This window comes from Heterocephalus glaber, unplaced genomic scaffold, assembly GCF_053883595.1.
Source record: "Heterocephalus glaber isolate CG9 unplaced genomic scaffold, H.glaber_assembly_v1.0 deba00000281, whole genome shotgun sequence".
NCBI lineage: Eukaryota > Metazoa > Chordata > Mammalia > Rodentia > Bathyergidae > Heterocephalus > Heterocephalus glaber.
In genome coordinates this window covers 9,278,435-9,304,489 of record NW_028258139.1, presented here as the reverse complement: position 1 = coordinate 9,304,489, position 26,055 = coordinate 9,278,435, and the positions used below count along the sequence as shown (strand labels likewise).

Here is a 26,055-nt window from a genome sequence, read left to right as displayed (position 1 = left end):
CTCCCTGATTAAGCGATTATGGGAGAGCTCAGATAGGCTTCCTGCTTTTTGATTATTCCTTTGGTCTCTCCTTGTGATCCTTGTTAAGGATTTTTCTTCCCCAGTACTAGAGATTGAACCCCAGAGCACTTTACCACTGAACTACATCTTCGGCCCTTTTTATATTTTTTATTTTTTGAGACAGGGTCACAGTGAGTCACTAAATTGCCTAGGCTGGGCTCAAACTTGGGATCCTCCTGCGTCAGCCTCCTAGAGTGTTAGTTAGGATCACAGGTGCACATCACCACATCTGGCAGTAAGAAATTTAAATTACACTTAATGTTTGTGACAAGGTGAGGCTTTTGAGAGCAGCCCTGGGACACTCAGCCAGCAGCCACTTTGCCATGTGTTACGACTGCATTACAAGACTGTGTCTTCACAGCAGGCTTCCTTGTGGTCTGATGGTCCAGGCAGAAGGCTAAGAGAGGCCACAGCAGAGAGCCCTGCTGGGTTTCTACACCATAGAGGAGATGGTATGGCCAGGAGGCAGAGGCTGAGGGACCCCATGAAATAGCAAGGTGCTGGCGTCACTGGTACTTACATTTCTGATTAAGTCCCTCATATAGGTGAGCAGGTTCTGGTTAATAAAGTTCACTGTTGTGTGAAAGATGTCACGGAGCAAGGATGGTGTGTGATCAGCCACCTTTCTGACCAGCAGCATGGCCGTAATCAGCTTAGCCTTCTCCTGCTCCATGTCTGTAGCATAGGTCTGCATCACCTCCTCCACAGTAGCAGCCAGGTAGTGCCTTCTGCCCTGCACGGGGTAAGGACAGGCAGTTTACTAATCCCTTCCTCTTGAGAGAAAGGCCCCGGTGATAAGCACGAAGAAGCACTGCAGAGGGAAGTACTGATTCCGTAGCGAAGGGTACTGGGTGGACAGCACGACAGACAGTTCAGTTCTGAGATGCCACAGGAAGAGGAGACCACTGCCAGGAGGGGACACTCGCTCAGCAAATGCATACCAGCTATTTAATGGAATAAAAGGAGCCTAAGTCATCCCCTGCCCCTAAGGCACCTAAAGAATTAGCTAACTATTCAGATGTCTTCGGCCCATCTTATTGGTGCACCTAGCTAAAAGGCTCCTGTGACCCCTCAAATAGAGGCAGACCCCAGACCACAGGACCTGAAAGGACCTTCAAGCTCAACGACTCACAGGCAGAATTACCCCAGCAGGAAGGGTCTCCCACTGTGCTTCTCTGAGGAGGGCACCGAGCCATGGACTGGTCTCTGGCTCCCCCACGCTACCAAGCAGGTGGTACAGGTGTGGTTGCTATCTGTGTACTGACCCATGAAGCCAGGAAGTGTGGCAGGCTAGACTGTCACTTTTCCAGGCACACATGGGTGACTTAAAAGTTCTCTACTGGCTTCTCTGACTCCCCAGAACTGACTCTGGAAGAGTCAGATACACTTGGTTAGTCTTTCTGGAGGCTTTTATCCTTAAGCTCTGGACCCCAACTATGGTACAGGTTTCCTAAATCTCAACTAACTCCATGCTCTCCTTTCCAGTCCTCTGGTCAAGGCTCCAGAGGGAGAGTCAGGAAGGGCTCAGCTCACAGGGCGCTGGTCTGCTGAGGAGAGACAGAGGACAGGCTTTGCTGGCTCAACTGACAGAGGAGAAAGTCCTCGGCCTTCCCAAGCAACCAGAGAGTCCTACCCATCACTGACCTCCTCCGACAGGCCTGGGTTCCTGAAATGCATGGCCAGCTGGTTCACCAGTCCAGGCTGGATGCTCCGGTCCAACTCATCCCCGATTTCCGCGAGATGCCAGGCAATACTGTGAATTATTTCTTGATTTTCAGAATCTGAATATTCAGGCAGAGGGCAGCAAAGACCAAGAAGATTCAGAAAATGGCCCTGTTCAACACCCTTATTCCACCCCAGCCCACCCTAGAATCAGACATGGCTCCCACTCTGGAGCAAGACCAGCTCCACAGCCTGCCCCAGCTGTGCTCTCCGAGCCTGAGGCTGCCGTGTGGGGTTGCAGGGAAAGGCCTGAGTGTGCAGCCTGGACATGTGGGCCTCTCCCTGAACAGTCTCGGCAGCCACAGAGAAGAGTGGGTCTGCGGCGCTGTGGCCTGGGAGTCCTGGGGACAAGCACGGCAGTGGCCTTCACGGCTGCCAAGTTTATGTGGCAGCACCTCACAGGTGCTGGGCTCCCGAGCCTTCAGCAAAGAGGAAGGTGGCTGCCGAGTCCTACCTCTGCCACGCCGAGGCCGGCAGCATCCTCCCAACCTCCTCATGGGGGTAGTGGCGGAGCGCACTCCTCTCCCCAGGCTTCTCCAGCACCCACCGGGCCCTGTGTGCTCTGCGCCACCTCGCTCACTAGGACTCCCATTTACCCTCTGTCCCTCCCCGTGGGCTGCCTGCGTGCCACCCACCTGCCCCTGGCTCACCTCCTCTACTCAGTCTTTTCTCCCTTTTTTTTTCTTGACACTTGCTATATATTTTACCTATTTCTGCTGCCTGACACCCCCACCTGAGTATAACCTTCCTAAACTCTTTAATCTCTTTGGCTTGCTGTCAGCACTTAATCCATGGAGCCAAGGCACAATGGTGCACACTTGCAATCCCAGCTGCTCGGGAGGGTGAGGGAGAAGGATCCCAAGTTTGAAGCCTGCCAGGCCAACTTCAGGAGGCAGGAAAAAGAGTGATTACTTGGGATTGAGGACCTCCTTAAATCCTGTGCTCTGGGTGTCTCGTTTCACTGCAACTTTTTAATTTTGTTTGTTTGAGACAGGGTCTCAGTATGTAGTTCAGGCTGGCCTTGAACTCACTGTGTAGCCCAGGCTGGCCTTGAACTCCTAGAGATTCTCCTGCCTCAGCCAGCACCCCCTGCCCCCAGTGCAGGGATTATAGGCGTGCACCACCATGCCCAGCAGTGCACTGCAGTTTTAGTGGGTTTTGTTTTTGGTTTGTTGCTATGCTGGGGATGGAACCTAGGCCTCAGGCAAGTGCCCTGCCACAGGGCTGCACCCTGACACTCACCGCTGGATACTACATCACTTCTGCTTAAGTGACAAGTCATGCCCTAAGCTCCAATTCCCTTTGACTTGTCTTCTTCAACTGCCTTTGCACATTCTAGCCAAACTCAACTATCCACTGTACCTTTCCCAGGCCCCGGGCCTTCCTATCCTTGGGTGTGCTGACGTGACAGCCATTCTCTCTTTCCAGAGAACAATACTGTACTACCCTCCAAGGCCCAGCTCGACTGCACTGCGGCCAGAAAGCTTTTCCTGATTCCCTACAGAGCAACAAGGACCCCTCTTCTTCACAGCTCCCTTGGTACCGCCCTGTGCACCCCTCATCTGCCAAAGCCTTCCCATCTTACTCCAGTGACTCACACCCATGTCCTCCCTTCCCTTCAGTCACCAGCTCAGGGACATCAGCAATCACAGTGGATTCATCTGTGCCCAGGCAGCCAGAGCCTCTGTTCTTCCTCTTGTGCCCAAGACTCAGCAGGTATTTAGTTTACATCCCAATTTCTACCAGAGGGCTGGGAAGGTTAAGTGTACAGCCCCGTAATCACTTGCACAAATGCTAAGGGGTCAAGTCAAGACAGGTTCTGCAGCCTAAAGACAAAGTCTGCCTTTGACGGAGACCAGTGTAGAGACAGAGCGAGAAACACACAGGGGAGGACTCTGGCCACAGTCTGCTGCAGCAGTTCCTGACAACAAAGCCTCCCTGCCCGTGCCTGCCCCAAGTCTCTAAAGGGGACCAGGGAAAGGATATACTGGCTGAATTCGAAGGCAGAGAAAGTCTTTGGTACACCAAGATAGTGGAGAGTACTGGGGAACATCCTCATTCACTGGGCCGAAGGCGGGACCAGCTGTTGGTCTCCCCATGGCCACCAGAGGGCAGTGCAGCCTCTGTGCAGGAGATTCGGGCAGCTGGCCTTCAGGCCACGGGACCAGGGCTGGCTGGTGAGGCGGGAAGGCCTGAGGCCAGGTCCCTGAGTCACTGTGGGCGTTGAGGGCAGTGATTCCAACCAGGGTCAGAATCTCCTAGGGAGTCTTCCCCAGAAAATATGCTGACTGTAACAGCTAGAATAGGGCTAAACAAAAGTTCCTCATTGCTATGGTTTATGATGCAACCTAAGCTCCAATTCCCTTTGACTGAACTTCTTCAACTGCCTTCCCACATTCTAGACAAACTTAACTCTCCACTGTACCTTTCCTGGGTGTTCGTGGGTTCAGAGGTGGGGCTTCTGGAAGGTAAGTGCAGCAAGAGGGCTCTAACTTCAGCAGTGGATTAACCCACTGATGGATTCATAATTTGACAGCACTATCAGGAGGTGATAAGAACAGGAGGTGGAGCCTGGCTGAAGAACTGGTCCTGGGGTGTGACCTTGGTGACTGCACCCTGTGCCCGCCCCGCCCCCTTCCTCCCCAGCTCTTTCCATCTCTCCCTGCTTCCTGGCTGCCGAGAGGTGAGCCGCTTTATCTGGCACACCTCTCACCACGTGTTCTGCCACACTCCGACCCAAAGCAACGGAGCCAGCTCCAGAAGAGGCCCAGCCTAAGCCCAGGCCCCACCTCTTGGTGAAAATTATACTTGGTGTAGCTTTGGAGGAATCCAAACAGCAGTTGGATTTGGGGCCAGTCATCTAGTGTCCTCATCTAGAAATGAGGTGCAGAATACGTCAATGTCTAGTTGTAGTATAGGTACTCACAGATCAGAACATATATAAAAATAAAAAAGTAAGATTCTATACAGGATACAAAAATTACTATGAAAAACCTGGAGGGCCAGGGATTTAGCTCAGTGGTGCCACCACGTGCCTCGAAAGTGCAAGGTCCCAAGTTCAATCCTCAGTACCAAAAAAAAAAAAAAAAATCTGGGCCTCACAGGCCTGGGAGTTCACCTAGGGCTGCACAAGGTGGCATGGGGCTGTGTTAAAAGTTGCCCGTGGGACCTTGCCAGCAATGCCCAGACTCACCAAATCAGAATGCTCAGATGTGGGACCCAGTACTCACTACCTTTTAAAGCTCCCTAGGTCACTCTGTGTTACATAAACCCAAGTTGGAGATTCCTTTGAGTTATATAATCCAAATCAATGGTTTCTAGTCTTTGTACAGAGTATTGAGAAATCTGGTAAAAACACTATTCTGTATTGGCATAGATAATCAGGACTAACACCTGAAGGAACACTGTGGCTCAGGAGGGAAGAACTTTCCAAGTCATCCCAAACAGGCAGATAATGAGGGTGCACCACAGGAAGCAGTCAAGTACAGAACAAACAACCCCAGGACGAGGACACATACAGTCCCCTGAAACTTCGGGGTGGAGATGAGCCCAGAGGTCCCGTCCAGCCCGTAGGGTCTGTACCTTACTGGTGACAGGCAGCAAGGACCAGATCTGGGGCTAAGGAGGCGCTCCCGGTGCCTACCTCCCTCTCTCCTTCCCCCGTAGAGGAGGCGGCTGCCCCGATTACCATCCGTCTGCAGTTCATCATCGTGGTCTGCCTCCAGGCAAACTCCAACAGGGAGTTCCTGGCCCAGTGCCTCCAGCTCTGGGTGGAAATTAGAGTTGTTGCGGGTGTGGAGGAAGGAATACACCAGCAGGTTTGTGATGCTCTCGTCCCTGAAGCCTGCGCCATTGCCAACCTAGGATGAAACGGAAGTCAGGGAGGCTGCTGGGAACCTGGGTCGGCACGTGCCCTCCCTGCAGCTGAGCTGGCCTGAAAGAACCTCACTGGTCCAAAAGAGCAGGACAATCCCATGGACACCAGAGCCCTGGAAGAGAGCTCAGTGGGCAGAGACTGGGCTGCGGCACCAGCTTAAAGCAGTGCCAGTGGAAGCTCTAATTCTGCAGGAGACGATTTGCTTGAACTCCTGAAAACACGTGGCTGGGGTGAGCTTCCATAGGTTAAGCAGGTCCACAGGCTGGTCCAGGGAAGTCAAGCAAATATCATCCCTTAAATGCCATCCTTGCATTTACATGCTTTTTGCCAAGATCCTTTGTCTGCTGTGCTTCTAGCACTTAATGGTTCTTTCTTTTCCGTCACCTCCTTGTGATGGGCCCAGGATGATACTGGGCAAACAGAAGAGTCTCAGTAAGTTCTGGGGAGGGTGACCATAGGTCAACATCTGCCTCTGGGCTAGCTGGGCCTACTTCTGGTGGGTGTGCCCTTAATCAAAACCCCACAGAGAGCCATCAGGGTGGCTCCTGCTTGGCCTCTGCCTGTGGATGTCAGTCTCCATCTCCATCTGCATCTCCGTAAGTAGCACCTGCAGCCACAGCTCAGTTCTGGGCAGAAGTTGTGGGACCAGGTGGAACATTTCTGGTGCCTTGACCATGTTTGGAGCTGGATGATGGGCAAAGTGAGTACTGGGAGCAGCAGCATCTCTGAGTGCCCAGAGCAATTGCAGCTCTAGAGTGAAAGAGGAAATACAGGGCTTGGAAGACTAGGGTTTCTAAGATCCACCCAGACAAATGCCAAATATTCACATGGGGCTGTAAGAGAAATCGAGAAAGATGAACCTGTAGGGAAAAGGTCCTTTCGTCTTTTAAGTCTTTAATAATTTACACTAGAGGGCCGGGGATTTAGCTCAGTGGTTCTGGCGCCTGCCTCACAATCGCAAGGTCCTGAGTTTGATCCCCGGTACCAAAAAATAAATAAATAATTTACACTAGAGAAACCAAAAAACTTTCAGAGGACTACTTTTACAAGGGAAATTGTTTTAACCAGACAAAATACTGGGGATGTAGCTCGGTGGTAGAACCTGTGCTTAGCATATGTGTACAAAACATATATAAATAGGTAAAAGAGAATAAAATGGTATGTATATTGCTCTTCAGCCTTTACTTCCTCAAAATTAACCAAAAAGGAAAAAGTATGTAAAAGTTCTACTGTATCCAATCATTGCAATTCTTGCATAAGACACAGGCACAGCTGAACAACTCAAACATACTCATTCCCGCCCCTGGACACAGCCTGGTCAGAAGAGAAGGGAGGAGGATGGGGGCAGTGTTAGGGGTTGAGTTGTGCACCCCCAAAAAGAAACACTCAAGTCCTAACCCCAAGCACCCAGAAATGGGATCTTCTTTGAAAAGGGTCTTTGCAAATGTAATCAAGTTAAGAACCTTAACTTCATTAGAACAAGTCCTAGATTCCACGACTGGCATCTGTGTAAGAGGAGAGGGAGATTTACACACAGGGACACCTAGGGCAATGCCGTGAGAAGACAGAGGCTGAAACAAGCGTGACACATCTCCTGGCCAGGAAGCACCAAGCCCGAAGGAGAGAGGCAGGGAACAGACCTCCTGCAGAGCCTCAGGCTGGCGCCCTGATGTCAGGCCCCAGGCCCCAACCATAAGGCAGTAAATCCCTGTTGCTTAAAGCCACACCGTTGGAGGTACTTCCCTCCAGCGCCCCTAGGTCTCTGCCCCAGAACTTCCTTCCAGTGCAGGGTTGGCAGGCAGCTTTCCAAAGTCGGGGTGCGGAGCTGCAAGTGCCGCCAGCTGGGCTGGATGCGGTTATCCAACACCAGTTCAGGGATCTTTCTTTTCCACATAAAATAAAAAGAACAGATGTGGCTGGAAGGAAAGAGAGAAGGATGCCAATGAGAGAGGAGGAAAGGTCCAGAAGGGTTCAGTAGGAGTCAATGGGAAAGCAGAGCCCACAAACCTGCATGGACGGCATGGACCACACAACCGGAAGTGGCCCTGGAGATACAGAGTGGTTTTTTTTGGTACCGGGGACAGAACTCGGGACCCTCTGTTTGCGAGGCAGGCGGTGGAACCACTGAGCTAAATCCCCAGCCCATGGAGAGTATTTTATTCCAAGAGCAAAGCGAGCTTGCCAGAGGCTGAGTGTGGACCTATGCCCTTATTTGATCTTCTAGTGATAAAAAGTTAAAGTGAATGCCTCAGAAAAAAGATTTGATAGTTACTTGTCTTTTTAGGCAGAACTTCCCCCCCCCCTTTGGTACCAGGGATTGAACTCAGGACCTTGCATTTGCCAGGCAGGCACATATTTGTCTTTTTAGATCACAGGGGAAAATACGTTGAGAGATACAAGCAAGACAGGAAATCTTGCTGGATATATTACAAAATTGGTATGAAAGAGGCAACAATAATTTTCATAATATAAAATCAATTCCAATGCAGAAAAAAAGATGGAAACCACCCAATGTGGTTGTTTTCCAAGGTGTTTAATAAACTGGAGTAAGTCATGTTGGTGCCCAAACCTGGCCAAGACAGCACCCAAAACAATCTCACTCTGTTTTTCCAAATAGTAAAGGAGAGAGAAAGAGAGAGCAAGTGAGCGAGCTATAGCGTGGATGAACCTTGAGAACATTATGCTGAGTGAAATAAGCCAGCCACAGAATAACAAATACTGACTTACATGAGGTCCCACCAGGCAACTCCATGGAGACAGGAAGTGGAGTGGCACTGCCGTGTGGCAGGGGACAGGAGTCAGGGTCTAATGGGGACAGTTTCAGCTGAGGCAGATGAAAAGCTCTGAGAGATGTGGTGATGGCTATGCCTTTGACCACACGGATGCATTTAAAGCCCTTGAACTGTGTACTTAAAAGTGGTTAAATGGGGCTGGAGATTTAGCTCAGTTGGTTCCGCTACCTGCCTCGAAAGCGCAAGGACCCGAGTTCAATCCCCGGTACCAAAAAAAAAACAGAAGTGGTTAAATGGTAACTCTTTTCTATTCTTTTCTTTCTTGGCAGGGTGGGGCAGTGCTGAGGCTGGAACCCGGGCCTCACACATGCTAGGCAAGTGCTCTACCACTGAGCCGCACCTCCAGGTCAAAACGGTGACTCTTATGTTATACGTATTTTACAAACCTTTATTAAAATTGTAGAAAAAATAAGAAATATAAATATAAAAATAAAAGAAAGTCATAAATATCTACGACATGATGAAAACTGCATTTTTGTTTTGTTTTGAGACAGGGTCTCGCTATGTAGCCTAGGCTGGCCCTGAACTTGTGATGGTCTTGCCTCGGCCTCCTGAGTCTGGGACCACAGGTGTGTGCCACCTTGCTGTGCCCAGCGTAGGATGACAGCTCTGATGGTGAAAAAACGCCAGAGAAATCTGCTCACGGTGCAGCGGAAAGCCAGCTCTGTGGGACCTGGGCCAGCTGCCTAACCTTGGGGTCTCTGCTTTCTCGCCCTGAAGTTGAGGGGAGCAGTCGTGCCAACCAAGAGGCTGGGCCACCTGAGGGAAAGGGTGCTCCTTATCCCCAGCCGCTCTGCGAGGAGGATGTGGCAGTGCTGCTTCCGAGTGGCACGGCCCTAAAGAACGAGGTCATGGAAATAGCTGGGGGGGGGACCCTCGGCACTGGTTGGATGCCGCTCTCTGTGACGGGAGCGAGTGGGAGCTCCTCACCTCTCTGCTGCTCAGGTGACCGGCATCCCCCAAACCCACATGTCCTCCCCTCCAGCTTCCAGGCTAAAAGCCAAGCCCTGCCATCCTGCTGGAAGGTGACTCCACACCCTACCCCGAGACCCTGCCTGGTGCAGGACTGTGACAATCTCAGGGACTCCGACACTGGGATTCTGCGGATACTGGAGGTTCCACACTTGCGGAGCTGTCAAGTGGCGCTGGGCTGACCAGCGTGGACCACGCACAGTCAAGGAACAAGCTGGGGCTCTCCCTTGCCCTCCCCCACCCCAGCCGCTCCTCCCCAAACCCAGCACCGACCTTGGCGTCCATGGCACCGGCAGCAGAGCCCCAACTCTCCTCTGGCTCACAGGTTCAGAGGGTTCGGAGGGTCGGTGGCCTGAAACAGGAAAGACATGGAAGGTGGCTTAGCCTGCAGGGACACCCTTGGGGCCCCCTAGGGAGGAGGGAGAAGGCCGGCCGGAGCAGCTGAGGTTCCCAACGCCCCGCCCAGCTGGCCCCAGTGGTGCTCAGCCTGGGTCCTTGCTCTCCCCTTTGACACAGAACCCGGTGAGCAAGCTCTGTGTTTTCCTCACTCCAGAAACTGCCGGGTCCCTTGGCGTCCCCAGGGCCAGTCCTACAGAGTCTGACTGACATACCTACATTAGTGAGCAACTTTCCTACGAGAATAAACTCACTTAATAAAAAGCGTACCTAAAAGTTCTCAGGGAGTTTGTCTCAGTATTACTGTGACCACTATCACACCCATTCCCTCCTTTCAACCGCAAACACACAACCCATTTCTTTAATGAGCTTTATCATCTCTTTCATTCTACTCAACAATGCTGAGCAGGCAGGCAAAGTGTGGTTTGGGGTAAGTTTTTGAGGCCGTAGAACTAGTTAGTGATGTGCAGGAGGGAGCAGGTCAGTTCCTTCTACCAGGCCATGTGGCTTCAAAGGGCAGATAAGAAAAATAGTTAATCTATAAAGAAAAGACCTTCTGTAAAATGATTATAAAGAATGTATTGCGGGGGGGTACTGGGGATCGAACTGGGGACCTTGAACTTGCGAGGCAGGCGGCAGAACTGAGCTAAATCTCCGGCCCTATAAAGAATGTATTTAGCCCAGCATGGTGGTGCTTGCCTGTAATCCCAGAACTCTGTGAGGCTGAGGCAGGAGGATTGTGAGTTGGAGCCCTAGAGTTACAGCTCAGTGGACCTGGGTTCAATCCCTACAACCACATACACACACACAATTTTTTGGACAATTACACAAAAGATTTCCATGACACATAAGCCAACTTAAATAACCCATCATAACCAACTGACTGGACAAAAGGCAACTGGAGACTAAGTTTAAAACTTTGTCCACACAACTCAAAGTAATACAGCTACTATGGAGGCCAGAATGGAGAAGCCTCAAAAACCTAAAACTAGGGCTGGGGATGCAGCTCAGTGGTGCCGCACCTGCCTGGCAAGTGCAAGGTCCTGAGTTTGATTCCTGGTACAGGAAAACAAAACAAAACAAAAACAAAAACCCTAAAAACAGAACTATCGTAAGATCCAGCTACCCACTGCTGGGTATTTATCCAAAGGACACACAAGAGACACCCATGTTCCCCGCAGCACTACTCACAACAGCTAGGATGTGGAATAACCTAGGTACCCATCAATGGATGAATGACAACATAAAAAAGAATGCAGTAAAGTGGGTGAAATTAGAGGACAATCTGTAGAGTGAAGCAAATCAGACATAGAAAGACAAGTATTGTTTGTTTGTATGTTCTACCCTATGGACACCAAAAAGGTCAATTTGGGATGAAAGTGCAGCTCCATGGCAGAGCACGCCATGTGTGAGGCCTGGGCTTCCACCCCAGCACCACAAACTCAAAGCCAGCTCAAAGGCAACAAAAGGCAAGAAAGGGCACAGCGGTCAGAATATCAAACTGTAGGGCTGCGGTTCAGTGGCAGTGCGAGTGCTCAGCTTGTGTAAAGTTCTGGATTCAAACCCCAGCACCAAAACAAAACAAAACAAAAACCAAATTTTTAAAAAGGGCTGGGGTGTAGCTCATACTTAGAGCCCATACTTAGTATGTACAAGGCCCTGAGTTCAGTTCTCTGGCACAATAGATGAATGATAGATAGATAGATAGATTGATTAAAAGGGCTGGACTCACTTGCATAATTTGTTAATTTCTATAGGTCCAGCTCAGCCGCCTTATGTTTCTTTTGCAAACACAGAACTGTGAAGTACGGACCAACTACTAAGGCCACAAATGCAAATGAAAATTACTGGCCTTTAGGGTCTCACTATGTACCCCAGGCTGGCCTCGAACTCGCAGCAATCCTCCTGCTTCAGCCTCTCAAACGCTGGGATTACAGGCATGTGTACCACATCCTCTGAAAATTACTGGACTTTTAGAAGCCTCTATTACTTGCTACCCGGGGAGGAGGAAAACCCATCAGTTTCACCCTGAGTCCCTGTAAAAGTTTGCAGGATTCCTCTGTGGAACAAATGAAGGCAACCAAGAGAGAAGGCTGGGGCAACTCAACCTGAGCTGGCCGTGAGGGGAGTCAGCCCCACAGATGCCACAACATGACAGAGACTCAAGGCAGGCAGAGGGAGAGCTGCCGAGTGGAGGGAAGACTCTATCGGATAATTTCAATTCCTTTGCATTTTTGTTTGTTTTTTGAGACAGGATTTTCTATGCAGTTCAGACTGGTCTTGAACTCACTTTGTACCTCAGGCTGGCCTTGAACTCACAGCAATCCTCCTGCTTCAGCCTCCCAAGTGCTGGGATTACAGACATGCATTACCACCCCAGCAATTCCTTTGCATTTACTTAAGCATGGTCTAGGAGCAAATATGTGATCTATTTTGGAGAACATCCCATGTGCAACTGAGAAGAATGTATATTCTGATGTTGTGAGGTGGAACACTCTGTAGATTATCTATTAAGTCAATTTGTTCAAAATTTTGGTCCAGTTCTAATATTTCATTGTTGGTTTTTTGTCTAGTTGATCTGTCTATTTGTGACAGTGGGGTGTTGAGGTCCCCCATTACAACTGTATTAGTGCTTATTTGATTTTTTGCGTCTGTTAATATTTGTTTTATATAGTTGTGTGCATTGGAATTCAGTGCATATATATTTATAATTGTTATCTCTTCCTCTTGTATTATTCCCTTTACAAGGATGTAGTGATCTTCTTTATCTCTCTTAATCAGTCTTGGCTTGAAATCCACTGTCTGCAAATAGAACAGCTACTTTTTTCTGGTTCCTGTTGCATGTAGTATTGTTTTCCACCCTTTGACTTTCAGTCTATGAATTTCCTTTTGAATTAAATGTGTTTCTTTTCTTCTCTTTTTTTTTTTTCAGTACTGGGGATCGAACTCATGACCTTGCACTTTCGAGCCAGGCACGGTGCCACTGAGCTAAATCCCCAGCCCTAAATGTGTTTCTTGTATGCAGCACATTGTTGGATCTTGCTTCTTTATCCATTCTGCCAGTCTGTTTCTTTTGATTGGTGAATTGAGACTCTTAACATTGATGGTTATAACTGATACATATTGACTTATCCTTGTCATGTTATTTTCCTGTTGTTGGCTTTCTTTTGTCCTCCTGTTTAATTTCTTGCCTTACCTGGTAAATTCATTCTGTTGAGCTTCATGGAGTTGTAATCATTGTTATCTCTTTCTAGAATATCCTTCAGAACAATTTAGAGTGCTGGTTTGGTGTTCATGAATTTCCTCAGGTGCTCTTTTCATGAAAGTATCTTATTTCTCCATCAGTTTTGAAAGATAGTTTTGCAGGGTACATCAATTTGGATTGGAGGTTGTTTTCTTTCAGGACTTGAAATACTTCACTCCAAGCTCTCCTTGACTTGAGGGTTTGTGTTGAGAAGTCTGCTGTGATTCTGATGGGCTTTCCTTTGTAGGTGATTTGTTTCTTTTCTGTAACAGCTTTTAATATTCTGTTCTGTTCTTGGATTTCTGGAATCTTAACTATTATATGATTTGGTATAGATTTTTTTGATCATGACTAATTGGAGTTCTATATGCCTTGCTTATCTGTATATCAAATTCTTTTTTTCTGTTTGGGAAGTTTTCTGCCATTACTTCCATGAACATGTTTTTTTATGTCATTTGAGCTATCTCTTGCTTTTTTATTGACTCTGTTCATTCTTATGTTATTCTTCTTTGCATCACCTAGCAGCTGCTGGATTGATTTCTCATGGTACCTTGCTATTTTTAAGAAATCTTTCTTTTTATGATTGCTAACTGTAATCTTGTCTTTTTTTTTTTTTTTTTGTACTGGGGATCAAACTTGGCACCTTGCTCTTGCAACTAATCTTGTCTTCTGTATCTGATATTTTGTCCTTACATTGGCTCCTTCTGCTGTATATATTTGCAATGGCATTTTTAATCTCCTGGATGTCTGCTTGAATCTGTTTCATGGATTCCATTTCTTTCCTATGCTGGGCATTCATGGTTTCCATCATTTTCCTAAGCTCCTCTATTATTTTTTATTTATTTGTATTTGCTCTGGAGTCACTAAGCATGTCTTTGATTATGGTCACCATCTTTGTAGTTATCTGAGACATTATTTATGATTTGATTTTTTCTAGAGCCTTCTTCATGTGCTTTGTTACTTCTGCTCTTACCACTTCTGAGAGTCCAAGTGGGTGGCTTTTGGATTGTTCCACCTCACTGCCCCCTGGATTTGCCTTTTTTGGGGGGTACCAGGGATCAAACTCAGGACCTTGCACTTGCCAGGCAGGCGGCAGAACCACTGAGCTAAATCCCTGGCCTTTGGATTTGCCTTTGGTGAGCTGAAAGTCTAGGGTTACATGTTGATGAAGTGTCTTCTCATTTTCTTTCTTTTTTTTTTTAGTTTAACTCCTAGGTTGATGCTTGTAAATTGCTTATGGTGAGTACCTTTATTGCTAATATTCAGAGCCCTTAGAAAATTACTACTTCTCAGAGATATCTTCCAGGTATAGCTGGCTTTTGGATTTTGAGTCTGTTGCAAGATCCTATCTCTTCAATTTATTGGTGATGAGAAGTTGCTGCCTACTTGGCCCAGCCCCTGGTTCTTTGGTACTGGCCTGTAGTGGGGGGTTTTTTCCCTTTGGTACCAGGGATTGAACTCGGGTCCTTGTGCTTGCACAGTAGGCTGCAAAACTACTGAGCTAAATCTCCGACCCAAGGCCTGTAGTATTTTTTAAGACCCTTAGGCAATCTCAGTCTTGGTATACCAGGAAGAACAACTGATTAGCACAATTATGTCACTTTGGCTAAAGCAGTACAATCACCAATAACAACAGCATGAAACTCAGCCTAGAAAATGACAAACTGTGGTAACTATTAATTTGCCACTTTTTTTTTTTTTTTTGGTACTGGGGATCGAACTCTGGTCCTTGCACTTGTGCAGCAGGCAGCAAAACCACTGAGCTAAATCCCTGGCCCAGCCACACCTTTTACCATATGAACTAGATATGTGATTATACAACAAACCAGAAAATTATATGCCATAAATAAGCCCTTATATGGTGATTTTACCCTCAGGAGAGAAAATTCAATAGGGGCTTGAGGGGGAACAGAGAAATAGAAGAGGAAGGGATTAGAAGCAAGGCTGGAGGAAAAAGGAAGATCACACAAATTTTGGGAAACTGGTAAAGAAGTCAGGAGGGAAAGAGAAGGAAGAAATAAAAACAAGAAAATAACAACAACAACAAAAAACTAGAAGCCCTGTTCACACTAATATAAAAACAACAACGATCAAGAAAAAACAAAACAAAAACCAGAAAAGAGATTTTTAAAAAAGAGAGAGAGAAAAAATATGCCCTGTCACTGGTAGACAATGTCCAGATCCAAGTTGACTAATTCAGCAAGCCAACTGTAGGTTTATGGCAGGGTAATAGATAATCCCAGCAAGCCTGCATCCTTAGTTCCACTGAAATTCAGGCTGGTTTCTGGCTGTGAGGCTGGAACCAGATTTGCTGACCCTGCAGCAGTCTATGTGCCTCCTGTGAGCTTGAACTCAGCTCCCACAGGCTGCTGACTTGAACTTGGCAGCCTCACCATGACATGTGGAGTCGCTAGATGGAGCTGGCCCACAGTTGCTCTGAGTTCCGAGCTCAGTTGGCCCCTCTCCAAAATGGCTACCAGCCAATCGCCATCTCCTGGGGGATGTCTGAACCCAAATAACTCACCAGCCACTGCAGGCTGCTGCATCCACTGCTCCATTCTACTGGTGCATTTCTCTGTGGAGGCTTTTGGGGTTGCCAATAGTCACCATGCGTCTGCAGGTTCGAGTCACTCTTCCTATGCAGTGAGTCAGGGCTCAAGGAGAATACACCACTTAATACCTTTGTTGAAGTCTCTCTCTTTGCTCTCCAGGTGGATTCCAATTCTCATTTAAGAACCTTCCTGGGTCCTGGGGACCCAGTTCCCTCCTTCTCTTCCTCACATTGCTATCTTCCAGTGTCTGGACACCAAATCTTGGAGGCTCTTTCTCTGCTACTCACTACTCTGCCATCTTCCTGGAAGCCTGCTTTCTACTGATGATTTCCTGGCAGAGCCCTGCACAGCCCTGTCCTCAGGGGACCTAGACTTGGGTGTCATCCTATTTCTTAGTTTTTTAAATTAATTAATTAATTTATTTATTTATTTATTGGTACTGGGGATCAAACTCGGGATCTTGCGCTTGTGAGGCAGGCAGTGGAACCACTGAGCTAAATCCCCAGCCCTATTTCTTAGTTTTTAAAAAGGGGTATAGATGGTAGTACCTCAAAAATATCCAACAGAATTGCCACTTGACCTAGAATCCGGCTTCTAGGTATATGTACAAAAGAAGAGAAAGTAGGAGGTTAAACAGATATCTGTACACACATATTCATGGCAGCACTAGTCAAAACAGGTGAAAAGTGGAGACAGCACAAATGTCTATTGGCAGATGGATGGTCTACATACACATACAGAGGAATGCATGGAAATCCTAACACATGCAACATCATGACAGCCTTGAAGACATTATGCTAAGTGAAAGAAGCCTGCCACAAAAGGTCAGATAGTTTATGCTTCCACTTTTTCTTTTTTTGTGGTGTTAGGAATGGAACTCAGGGCCTAACTAGGCAAGCACTCTGTGCTGCACCACTCTACGGCCCAGGATTGTTACAAGGTGAATGACAGAATCTTGGAGATTTTCCAGGGGACTCAACCATAGCTTTAAAGTAAAACATCCTGATAGGGCTGGAGGTGTAGCTCTGTGTCAAGTAGTTGTCCAGCACGCTTTAGGCCCTGGGTTCCATTCCTAGAGACGCAAAAAAATAAAAATCTTGGGCTGGGAATTTAGCTCAATGGTTTCGCTGCCTGCCAGGCGCAAGGACCTGAGTTCAATCCCTGGTACCAAAAAAAAAAAAAAAATCTTGAAAAAAAATTTTTTTTCTAAACCTACAGTCCAATCCCTAGAAAGCAATATTAAAAAGTGTTGCCACAGGCAGCAGGACATTCAATTAAGATAGGATCATGTTGCCTGAGATATGAGACTTGGTTATCCATTAACGAAACTCATAAACCTTGGGCCTTTTTGTAAGTTGATGACTGTCGTTCTTTTTTTTTTTTTGGTACTGGGGATCGAACTCCTTATGGTTGCACAGCAAACGGCGAAACCACTGAGCTAAATCAGTTGTTCTTTGAGTTGCCCCTTAAAAAAACAGAGGACCGGGCATGTGGCTTGGTGGCAGAATGCTTGGCTAGCATGTCTGAGACCCTGGGTTCCACTCCCAGCACTACCAAAAAAAAAAGATCAAGACTATAATAAAGTCCATACACAGCACTGAAAATTATTCTGCACAGAATCTCTGCTATCCAGGTGGACTGTGCAGAAAGTAGAAAATCTTCAATTTTGAAGACAAAGTCATTAAGGAATAAACTAAGGTAGGGACCATCAAAATAAGCAAAGTTTTGCCAAAATTATAACATATTTTAGGTGGGGTGTTTTTTTTTGAGACAGGATCTCACTGTACAGTTCAGGCTGGCCTTGAACCCATTATGTATTCTAGGCTGTCGAAGTCAGGGCGATCCTGCTGCCTCAGACTCCCAAGTGCTCAAGTGCTAGGATTACGGGCATGTACCACCACGCCTGGCCACTTCACAGTTTCTTTTCAGACTCTGGAAAATCACTTTAGGAAAGTGCAGTTCACAGAATTCTAGGTTGCTGGAGACTCTTTTTAGAGGATCTGTGAGGTCAAAATATTTCATAAACTGAAGGAGGTGTACACCTATGTACGTTTCTTGGGAGCCAGAGGCAGGAAGATCTCAAGTTTAAGGCCAGCCTGGGCAACAGAGCAAGACCGCATCTCAAATAAATAATTGTTTTAATTCTAACATAGAAAATATTGATAGATAAAAGCCACTTAATCTGAAGCTTTTTGGTTCCTCAATTTTTATGTATAAGAAGGTCTAGAAACCAAAACATATGAGGAAAAACTACCCCTTTTCTTTGAAAAATAAAAGTATATATATATATACAGTTTTTCTGGCACCCATAGTAATTATAACTTTGAATCAAAGTACTTAACTTCTATTTTACAGAGACTGGGGAGTGACAATTGAGGTGTCTGTTACCCCCTGTACTTTAGCAGATGCTCAGGAACACATTTGAGGTATGATCAAAACATACAGTGAATGTTTATGTTTTTAAAAAATTATCACAGTAAAAGGCACATTACCATTAGTCTCCCTCAAAATATTCCCCCTTGCTTCAACACACTTTCCCATTGCCACTTTCTGAAGTTGCTCTTGCCTGAAGTCTTCTTTTGTGAGCATCTTTACGAGGTGTGAACAAAAATAAAGTGAATGCCACCACCAAGTGCCATCCAAGAGAAAGGCAGGCGTATAAAAACAGTGCAGTCCTGTTCTACTTATTCACAGGATTGGACACTGTGTGACTTCTGGTTCATCTCAAGATCAAAATTATCATAAAAGATAAATGTTTTCAATGGATTCAGCTGCAACAGCACAACTAAAGACACTCACAAAAGAAGACTTCCAGAACTGCTTCAGAAAGTGGCAAAAACAATGGGATAAGTGTGTTCAAAACAGGGGGAGCATTCTGATGGAGATAAATAGCCATATGTTTTTTACTGTAATGCATTTTAAAAGTTTTAAAAATATTCATCATATTTTCCATCACTTTGCATATATAACAAGAGTTTTTGTGTGTGTGCACATGTGTTTACTGGGGATTAAACCCAGAAGTGCTCTCCCACTACCAATGAGCTCTATCCCAGCTCCCCCTTTTTTATTGTAAGACAGGGTCTTTGTGAGTCACTAAATTGATCAGGCTAGGCTCAAACTTCCAATCCTCCTGCCTCAGCCTTCCCAGTAGCTGTGATGACAGGTATGTACCACTGTACCCAGCTAACACAACTTTTTTGAGTCACACATATTCTTTTTATACTTTCACAAGGTGGAAAGCATATTCATTGACACTAGCCAAAGACATTGCATCTTTTTTTTTTTTTTTTTTTTTTTGCGGTACTGGGGATCAAACTCAGGACCTTGCACTTGTGAGGCAGGTACAGCGCCACTGGGCTAAATCCCCAGCCCAACATTGCATCTTTTTAGAACTTAAAAACTTTTAAGTTATGCCTAATAACCAACCTTTCAGTATTCTGTCTTAAAAATACAGGTATCCAAATCCAAGTGTGGTGGTGTAATCCCAGCACTTGAGAGGCTGAAGCAGGAGGATTACCCCAAGTTTGAGGCCAGCCTGGATGACATAGTGAGTTCAAGGACAGCCTGAACTATATAGCAAGACTATGTCTCAAAAAAAAAAAATATATATATATATACATATACACACACACACATACTATATATGGATATACAATGATTATTCATTAGTTAACTCAATTTAATATCAGTCAAAGCTGTACCTTGGAATACTGTGAAAATAAAAACATTGTCAGGCAGGTATAGTGGTAATCTACCAGTAGTGAGACCCTGCCTCACAAATAAAACAAAAGCCAGGGATGGTGCCATACACCTGTAATGGTAGCATTTTGGGAGGCTGAAGCAGGAGGATCACAAGCTTGATCCCAGTCTGGGTGACTTACCAAGACCCTCTCTCAAAATAAATAAATAAATAAACAAATAAACAAACAAACAAATAAATAAAAAGAGCTGCCATGTCGCCACTGCAAAGGCCTTGGTTCAATCCCCAGTACCACTTTTTATTATTATTACTTTTTTTTTTGGTACCAGGGATCAAACTCAGGACCTTGTACTTGCGAGGCAGGCATGGTGCCACTGAGCTAAATCCTCAGCCCTCCCAGGACCACTTTTTAATTTAAAAAGTACTGGTGATGTAGCTCAGTGCTCCCTGGGTTCAATCTGCAGCATTGCAGAACAGACAAATAAAAATATTTTCTGGGCTGGGAGGCAGCTTAGTGGTATAGAACATGCTCAACATGTATAAGGTCCAGCACCAAACACATACAAATAAAAGCGATGTTTAAATAATTATTCAATTAAGCTGGACACAAATTTACAATTTTCATGTTAATCATATGTAAGAATAATATTAACTGATTTGATAAGTAAACCTGTAGTAGTTTAAGGGGGGAAAGTAAATAGAATAAAATATATACCTGTTACTATATTTAATACCAACAAAGAAAACAGCCTTTTTCAAATCCCAAGTTATTAATTTAGTCTCATTTGCCAAGGATTTACCCTAATCATGTGAATTCTGATTCTTAAAATATTTGTTTGTTTCTGTGAAAACATTTTCGTAGGCCCTGTGCTACCAGAAAAAAAAAAAAAAGATAATGTTTTAAAAGACCAGTACATTTACATTATTAGAAGTTTTTTATTTTCTAGAAATCACAACCACAAGCCCTTTGGAACAGTGCTCCTCCAATTTAAGTCATTTCATAACCTAAACTCCACTGACTAAAGAATGTTTTTCATCATCACACAGGGAGAGCTTTAGACACAATGAGCTTCCGACACCAGTTCTACAACTTCAGCTCACGTCAAGAACAGCATGGCCGGGGATTTAGCTCAGTGGTTCTGCCACCTGCCTCGCAAGCGCAAGGTTCTGAGTTCGATCTCCGGTACCAAAAAAAGAGAAAGAAATTCCCAGGCCCAGATGTTAAAGAGTTGTTCTTTCTGCTGAACACAAAATCCTTAATTGAACTGACCTCAGACACTAAGGGCACAAAGAAAAGAGTCCAGCAATCAGATTCTGTTATTTATCTCAATGGAGAATGGATCTGTCATCTGCCTATAAGGATGAAAAAGAGGAGACCATAAATCTAAATCCTCAATCACACCACCAAGACAAATAATTTATCTGCCATGTGCAAATCAGAAAGCAGGACAAGACACACAACTGGGGGCATGGCGGTGCCAAGAGAAACAGTAAAGGTAAAAGTTCTGTTGCTGCTTGGAATTCACCTCCAGCAGCCAAGAAAAGGCCCTGTGACCTCTTAGGCAGGCTTTTTGGTGGATGATCTCCAAAACTGCTAAAGGGTCATTTAAAAAGAGAAACTAACTTTCATACAAATATAAAATGACAAAATGAACACATCAGAGATTTCATCTAGCTAATTAATCAATGGATGAACCAGTTTCTAGATTACGAGGATCACTGGGAGCCCTGCCAGTTCTCCTATCCTCTTCTATGAACACTGCTTTCCCCACTCAGCTGACTTCTTCCTTTGGGTTTGCCTCTTGCCACTTTGGTCAATGGGCTCTTTCTGACACTCACCCCAAGAACACATCCCATTCACTCAGCCCAAATGGAAGGAGGGGAAGACATGGAGTCAGGGCAGGACCATTCCAGTTCCCGGTACCTAAGGCTGAGCTCCCAGCCCCTGGGGTCTTCGCAGATGCTGGAGGTTCCTCAGAAACACGGCCGCTCCCTCTGACTACTCTGTCCGCACCAACCCCCATACTCAAGGGCACAAACACCACTGATCTACAAACCCACTAGTTTTCAACCGTAGCTGCATCGACTGGAATCAACTGGGAAGCTCTGAAATGCCAGATTCGACATGGTCATGTATACAGAAAGCCCCAGGAATCCAATAAGAAACTATTGCAGCTGGTTCAAGTGTAGAAAGCAAGGCTGTAGGGCATGAGCTTCTGCAGGATCAACTGTATTTCTACACATTAACAATAAACAAGCCAGAAATGAAATTTAGAAAACAATTATACTCGTAATGGTATTGAGAACAAAAAAACCTAGAAATATATTTAATACAAGAAATGCCAGATTTGCGCACTGTTAAAGTAAGGATCTAGGGCCGGGGATTTAGCTCAGTGGTTTTGCCGCCTGCTGAGCAAGCGCAAGGACCCGAGTTCAATCCCCGATACAAAAAAAGAGTAAGGATCTAAACAAATGAAAAGCTATCCCATGGTCAAGAACCGGCAGACTTTGTGTTAAGACAGTAAAACTCTCCAGTTGATTTGCAGACTCAATGCAATTCTATCAAAACCCCAGCCAGCTTTTTTGTAGAAAATGACAAATGGTTGCTAAATTCATATGGCAAGGCAAGTGACACTTTCAAAAATAGCCAATCATGGGCCAGAGATTTAGCTCAGTGGTGCCAAACCTGCCTCACAATTGCAAGGTCCTGAGTTTGACCCCTGGTACAGCAAAAAAAAAAAAAGCAAATCTTTGACAGGAACAAGGTTAGTGAGCCTGCACTTCCTGATTTCAAAACTTATCATAAAGCTACAGTCATCAAGACAGTGTGCTATCGCCCAAGGATAAACAGATTCATGGAATAAAAATGACAGCCAAAAAAGTAAACCCCAAGATTAATTAATTAATCTTTGACAAAGGGGCCAAGACTATAGGAAAGAACAGTCTTTTCAACAAATGGTGCTGGGACAACTGAATATCCACAAATCAGAGTATGAAATGGGTCCCTATCTGACAGCATGCAAAAAGATTTACCTAAAATAATGACAGGGCTAAGTGGGAGGGCTGAAACTATAAAACTCTTCAAGAGAACATGGGGATAAATCTTCTTTACCTTAGGTTTTGCAATAATTTCTTAAACACAACACTAAGCATAAGTGATAAAGGAAGAAAACAGATTAAATTGGGCTTCTGAAAAATTATAAATTTGTGCTTCAAAAGATAAAGAAAGTAAGCTGGGCATGGTGGTGCATGCCTGTAATCCCCGCACTGGGGAGCCTGAGATGGGAGGATCACAAGTTCAAGGCCACACTGGGGTGCACAGTGAGTTCAAGGCCAGCCTGAAAGACACAGTGAGACCATGTCTCAAAAAAACAAAAAAGAAAGAAAGCACACACAAAATAGTGGAAAATATTTTCTAATTACTTATCTGACATGGGATATATGTAATGAATACATAAGGAACTTTTATAACTCATCAATAAGACAATCCAATTAAAAATTGGATTTAAATAGACATTTCTCCAGAGAATTCAAAGATATACAAATGGTCAATAAGCACAGTTAAAAAAACCAGCCTAAGATAGGCTGGGGCTGTCCTCAGCAGTAGAGCACTTATCTAGCCTGTACAAGGCTCTAGGTTCTACCCCCAGCACGAGGGGGAAAATGTTCAATTTAGAAACATGTAAATCAAAATAACAGGAACACTTCACATCTACTAGGACGGCTAGAATAAAAAGGCAGCTAAGAGCTGAGGGTGTCGCTCAGTGGCAGACTGACTGACTGCCTAGCACGGGTGGTGTAGGCCTACAAATCCAGCACTCTGGGAGGTGAGGCAGAAGGATCACAACTTCAACCCCAGACTGGGCAACTTAGCTAGTTAGGGAGCCTCTTGTCTCAAAAAATAAAAAAAAATTAAAAAAAAAGGGCTGTTCATGGTGGCACACGCCTTTAATCCCAGCACTCTGGAGGCTGAGGCAGGAGGATCACAGGGAGTTCAAGGCCAGCCTGGGCTACATAGCAAGACACTGTCTCAAAATACCAAAAAAGGGGGAGGGGGCTGAGGATGCAGCCTGGTGGGAAGGCTCTGGGTTGAACACCCAGTACTATAAAAAAAAAGAAAAAGAAAAAGAGTGAAACACTGACATCTGCTACAACATGATGAAAACACGCTCCCAAGTCTCAGAGACCACCCAGCGCAGGGTCCATTCCCACGAACTGTCAGGGTGTGAATGCAGAGTAGGGCCCCGGGCCGAGGCATGTGCTGGTGACTGCGAGCAGCTCAGCTCAGCTCCACTTCCGGTGTTGAAATGGTCTTGAATTAGACGACAGCTATGGTTGCACAACTCTGAGAATAAACTAAAAACCACTGAACTGTATGTACGCTTTAGACTGATACATTTTTTTTTGGTACCAGGGGTCAAATTCGGGACCTTTCCCTTGAGAGGCAGGCGGAACCACTGAGCTAAACCCCCACCCTAGATTGATACATTTTTGGTATGTGAAATAAATCTCAACACACTGGTTTTAAAAACATCAGTTGGGCTGGAAGTGTAGCTTGCGCAAGGCCCTGGGTTCCATGCCCAGCAACGCAATAAACAAATAAACAAATAAATGAATATAAAAATAAACACAGCAGCTGAGGAGGGTGGAGTAAGGCAGGAGGGGCCGCCCCCTCACACTGGACAGCTCTCCAGGCCCTTAGAAGTTGGTCATCCTTGCCGGGTGTGGTGGTGCACGCCTGTGATCCCAGCACTCAGCTGAGGATCAGGATCACTCAGGGTCAGGTGAGGCAGGAAGATCACAGTGAGTTTGAGGCCAGCCTGGGCTACATAGTGAGTTCAAAACCAGCCTAAACACCTGTATCACAAGACCCTGTCTCAAAAAAAAAAAAAAAAAAGTAGAAGAAGAGGAGGAGGAGGAAGAAGGCAGCCATCCTGGAGGCTCAGGGTCTCTAAGACCTAGTGTCCTGCCTCCCCCACGTGCCTGGCTCTGGACTCCGATGGCCTGTGGACACTGAGTGGGCCAGATGGGCCAGAGGAGGGAGACAGGCATCCCAGAGGCCACTCCCAAGTGTCTTCGGGAGACTCTGCCCCACTGCCCTCTGAACTGTCTTTACCCTCTTTTCAGAGCTCAATTCTAAAGGAAAAAGGAGGCTGTCAAGGGCCAGGGGGACCAGGGCTGCTCTCCCATGGGCTGGCTACAGCTGGCGGGGTGAGGATGTAGCCAGCATGGGCAGAAGGGCCTGCCCAGGGAACAGCAGCCTCCCGCCTCCCCAGTTCTGGTGGGAGATGCCGTTTCCTCACCGGGGTCAATGACCCGTGTTGGGGAGAGCAGGGTAAGCAGTGCTAGAGTGTGCAGAGAACCCTCACAACCCTTTCTGGGGGTAGTAAGGAAATTCCAGCTGGAAAGTTCCTGAAGTCCCAGGCAAGCTTGTTTTATCTCTTCAGCCACTTCAGGGTCTGCCCACATGGATGCCAGGGTCCCCAGATGGTGCTGGGCCTGGCTGTGGTCCCTTGATGTCCTCCACACACATAGGCAGCTGGCCTGGGAGAAGGGGACATCCTAAGTGCAGGGATCCCTGCAAAGCTCAGGGTCCTCCTGTGGAACCCCAAGGGTGGCCTCCTTCTTGTCTCCAAGGAGATGCCAGCGGGGCAGAAGCCTCCCCAGCCCCCGCTGGTGCCAGGTCTTAGTCTCCCATGTCAGTAACATCCTGGCTGAGGCTGAGGGTGGGGTGTGCCTTCTGCTGGGCTGAGGCACAGATGCAGTGGCCTAATGACCACAGGACCAGAGATCCTCAGCAACAGGGACCTACTGCTCCCATCTGCCCCAAGTGCTTCGCTCCGCTCCCTGGCCCCGAGCCCCTGACGCCCCAACCCCAGACAGATGACCAGCACCCAGGTGTGACCTCAGCCAACTGCCCCTGCAGAAACATCTGAACCCAGGGAAGAGTCCCTGACGGTCACATGCACAAGAGGCCCTCATGTTCCCAGCTGGAACAGAGCCCCTCCTGGCAGATGGGGCCTACAGGGCTTTGACCTGCAACATGAACTCACAGAACCCATCTGTAAAATGAGACACTTTCTGCCTGTGGGGACAAAAATAGGAAAACAGGAATGCTACTCAAAGAAGGTCTTTCATTTTCCTTGGCTTTGGGGAGTGGAGACCCAACCACGGGCTCCTGGCCCATGTCCTGGCCCAGGGCTTTGGTCACCTGAAGGCTGGTCCAGGCGCACGAAAACATGGAACACCACCACTGTCAAGGTTTCACAGCTGCAAAATGTCAGAGCCAGCACAAGAATTAAAGTGAAAAGTACCGACAATCCCAATGTAGGAGCTTTTGGCCTTTCCAATGGTGCAAACGCATACCAAATACACTCATCCTGTCTTTCACTCTTGGTATCACATTCAGTAAATTACGTGAGATATCCAATATTTTACCCTAAAATAGGCTTTGTATTAGGTGATTTTTTTTTTTTTTTTTTTTTTTTTGTATTAGGTGATTTTGCCCAATGGCGGGCCAACGTGTGTTCTGAGCACAGGGGCTGGGGTGGGGTAACTAAACTGGGATGCTGGGTAGGTTAGATGCATTAAATGTCTTTTCATTATTTTTCAATTTAGGATGGGTTTATCCTGACATCTTTCAATTGTAAGATGAGGAGCATCTGTATATGCAAATTAAACCCAATATTTTTTTGGCTTTTTTGGATTTTTTTGTACCAGGGATCAAACTCAGGACCTTG

At 46.3% G+C, this 26,055-nt stretch overlaps 1 protein-coding gene across 5 annotated transcripts in view; it reads right to left on the bottom strand.

Moving 5' to 3' along the window:
- Nucleotides 1-26,055, bottom strand: part of Bid (BH3 interacting domain death agonist) — a 33,475-nt gene that overhangs the window by 1,464 nt on the left and 5,956 nt on the right. For 3 of the 5 annotated variants that reach the window (XM_004837594.4, XM_004837595.4, XM_004837596.4), the window contains exons 2-5: nt 9,697-9,775; nt 5,426-5,642; nt 1,705-1,841; nt 581-793 (exon numbers count right to left, since the gene is read on the bottom strand). In XM_004837594.4, coding sequence (XP_004837651.1) covers nt 581-793; nt 1,705-1,841; nt 5,426-5,642; nt 9,697-9,708 — 579 coding nt within the window. In that variant the 5' untranslated portion in view covers nt 9,709-9,775. The remainder of the gene's footprint in view (nt 1-580; nt 794-1,704; nt 1,842-5,425; nt 5,643-9,696; nt 9,776-26,055) is intronic. The other 2 variants (XM_087182375.1, XM_087182383.1) reach the window with 1 other exon arrangement.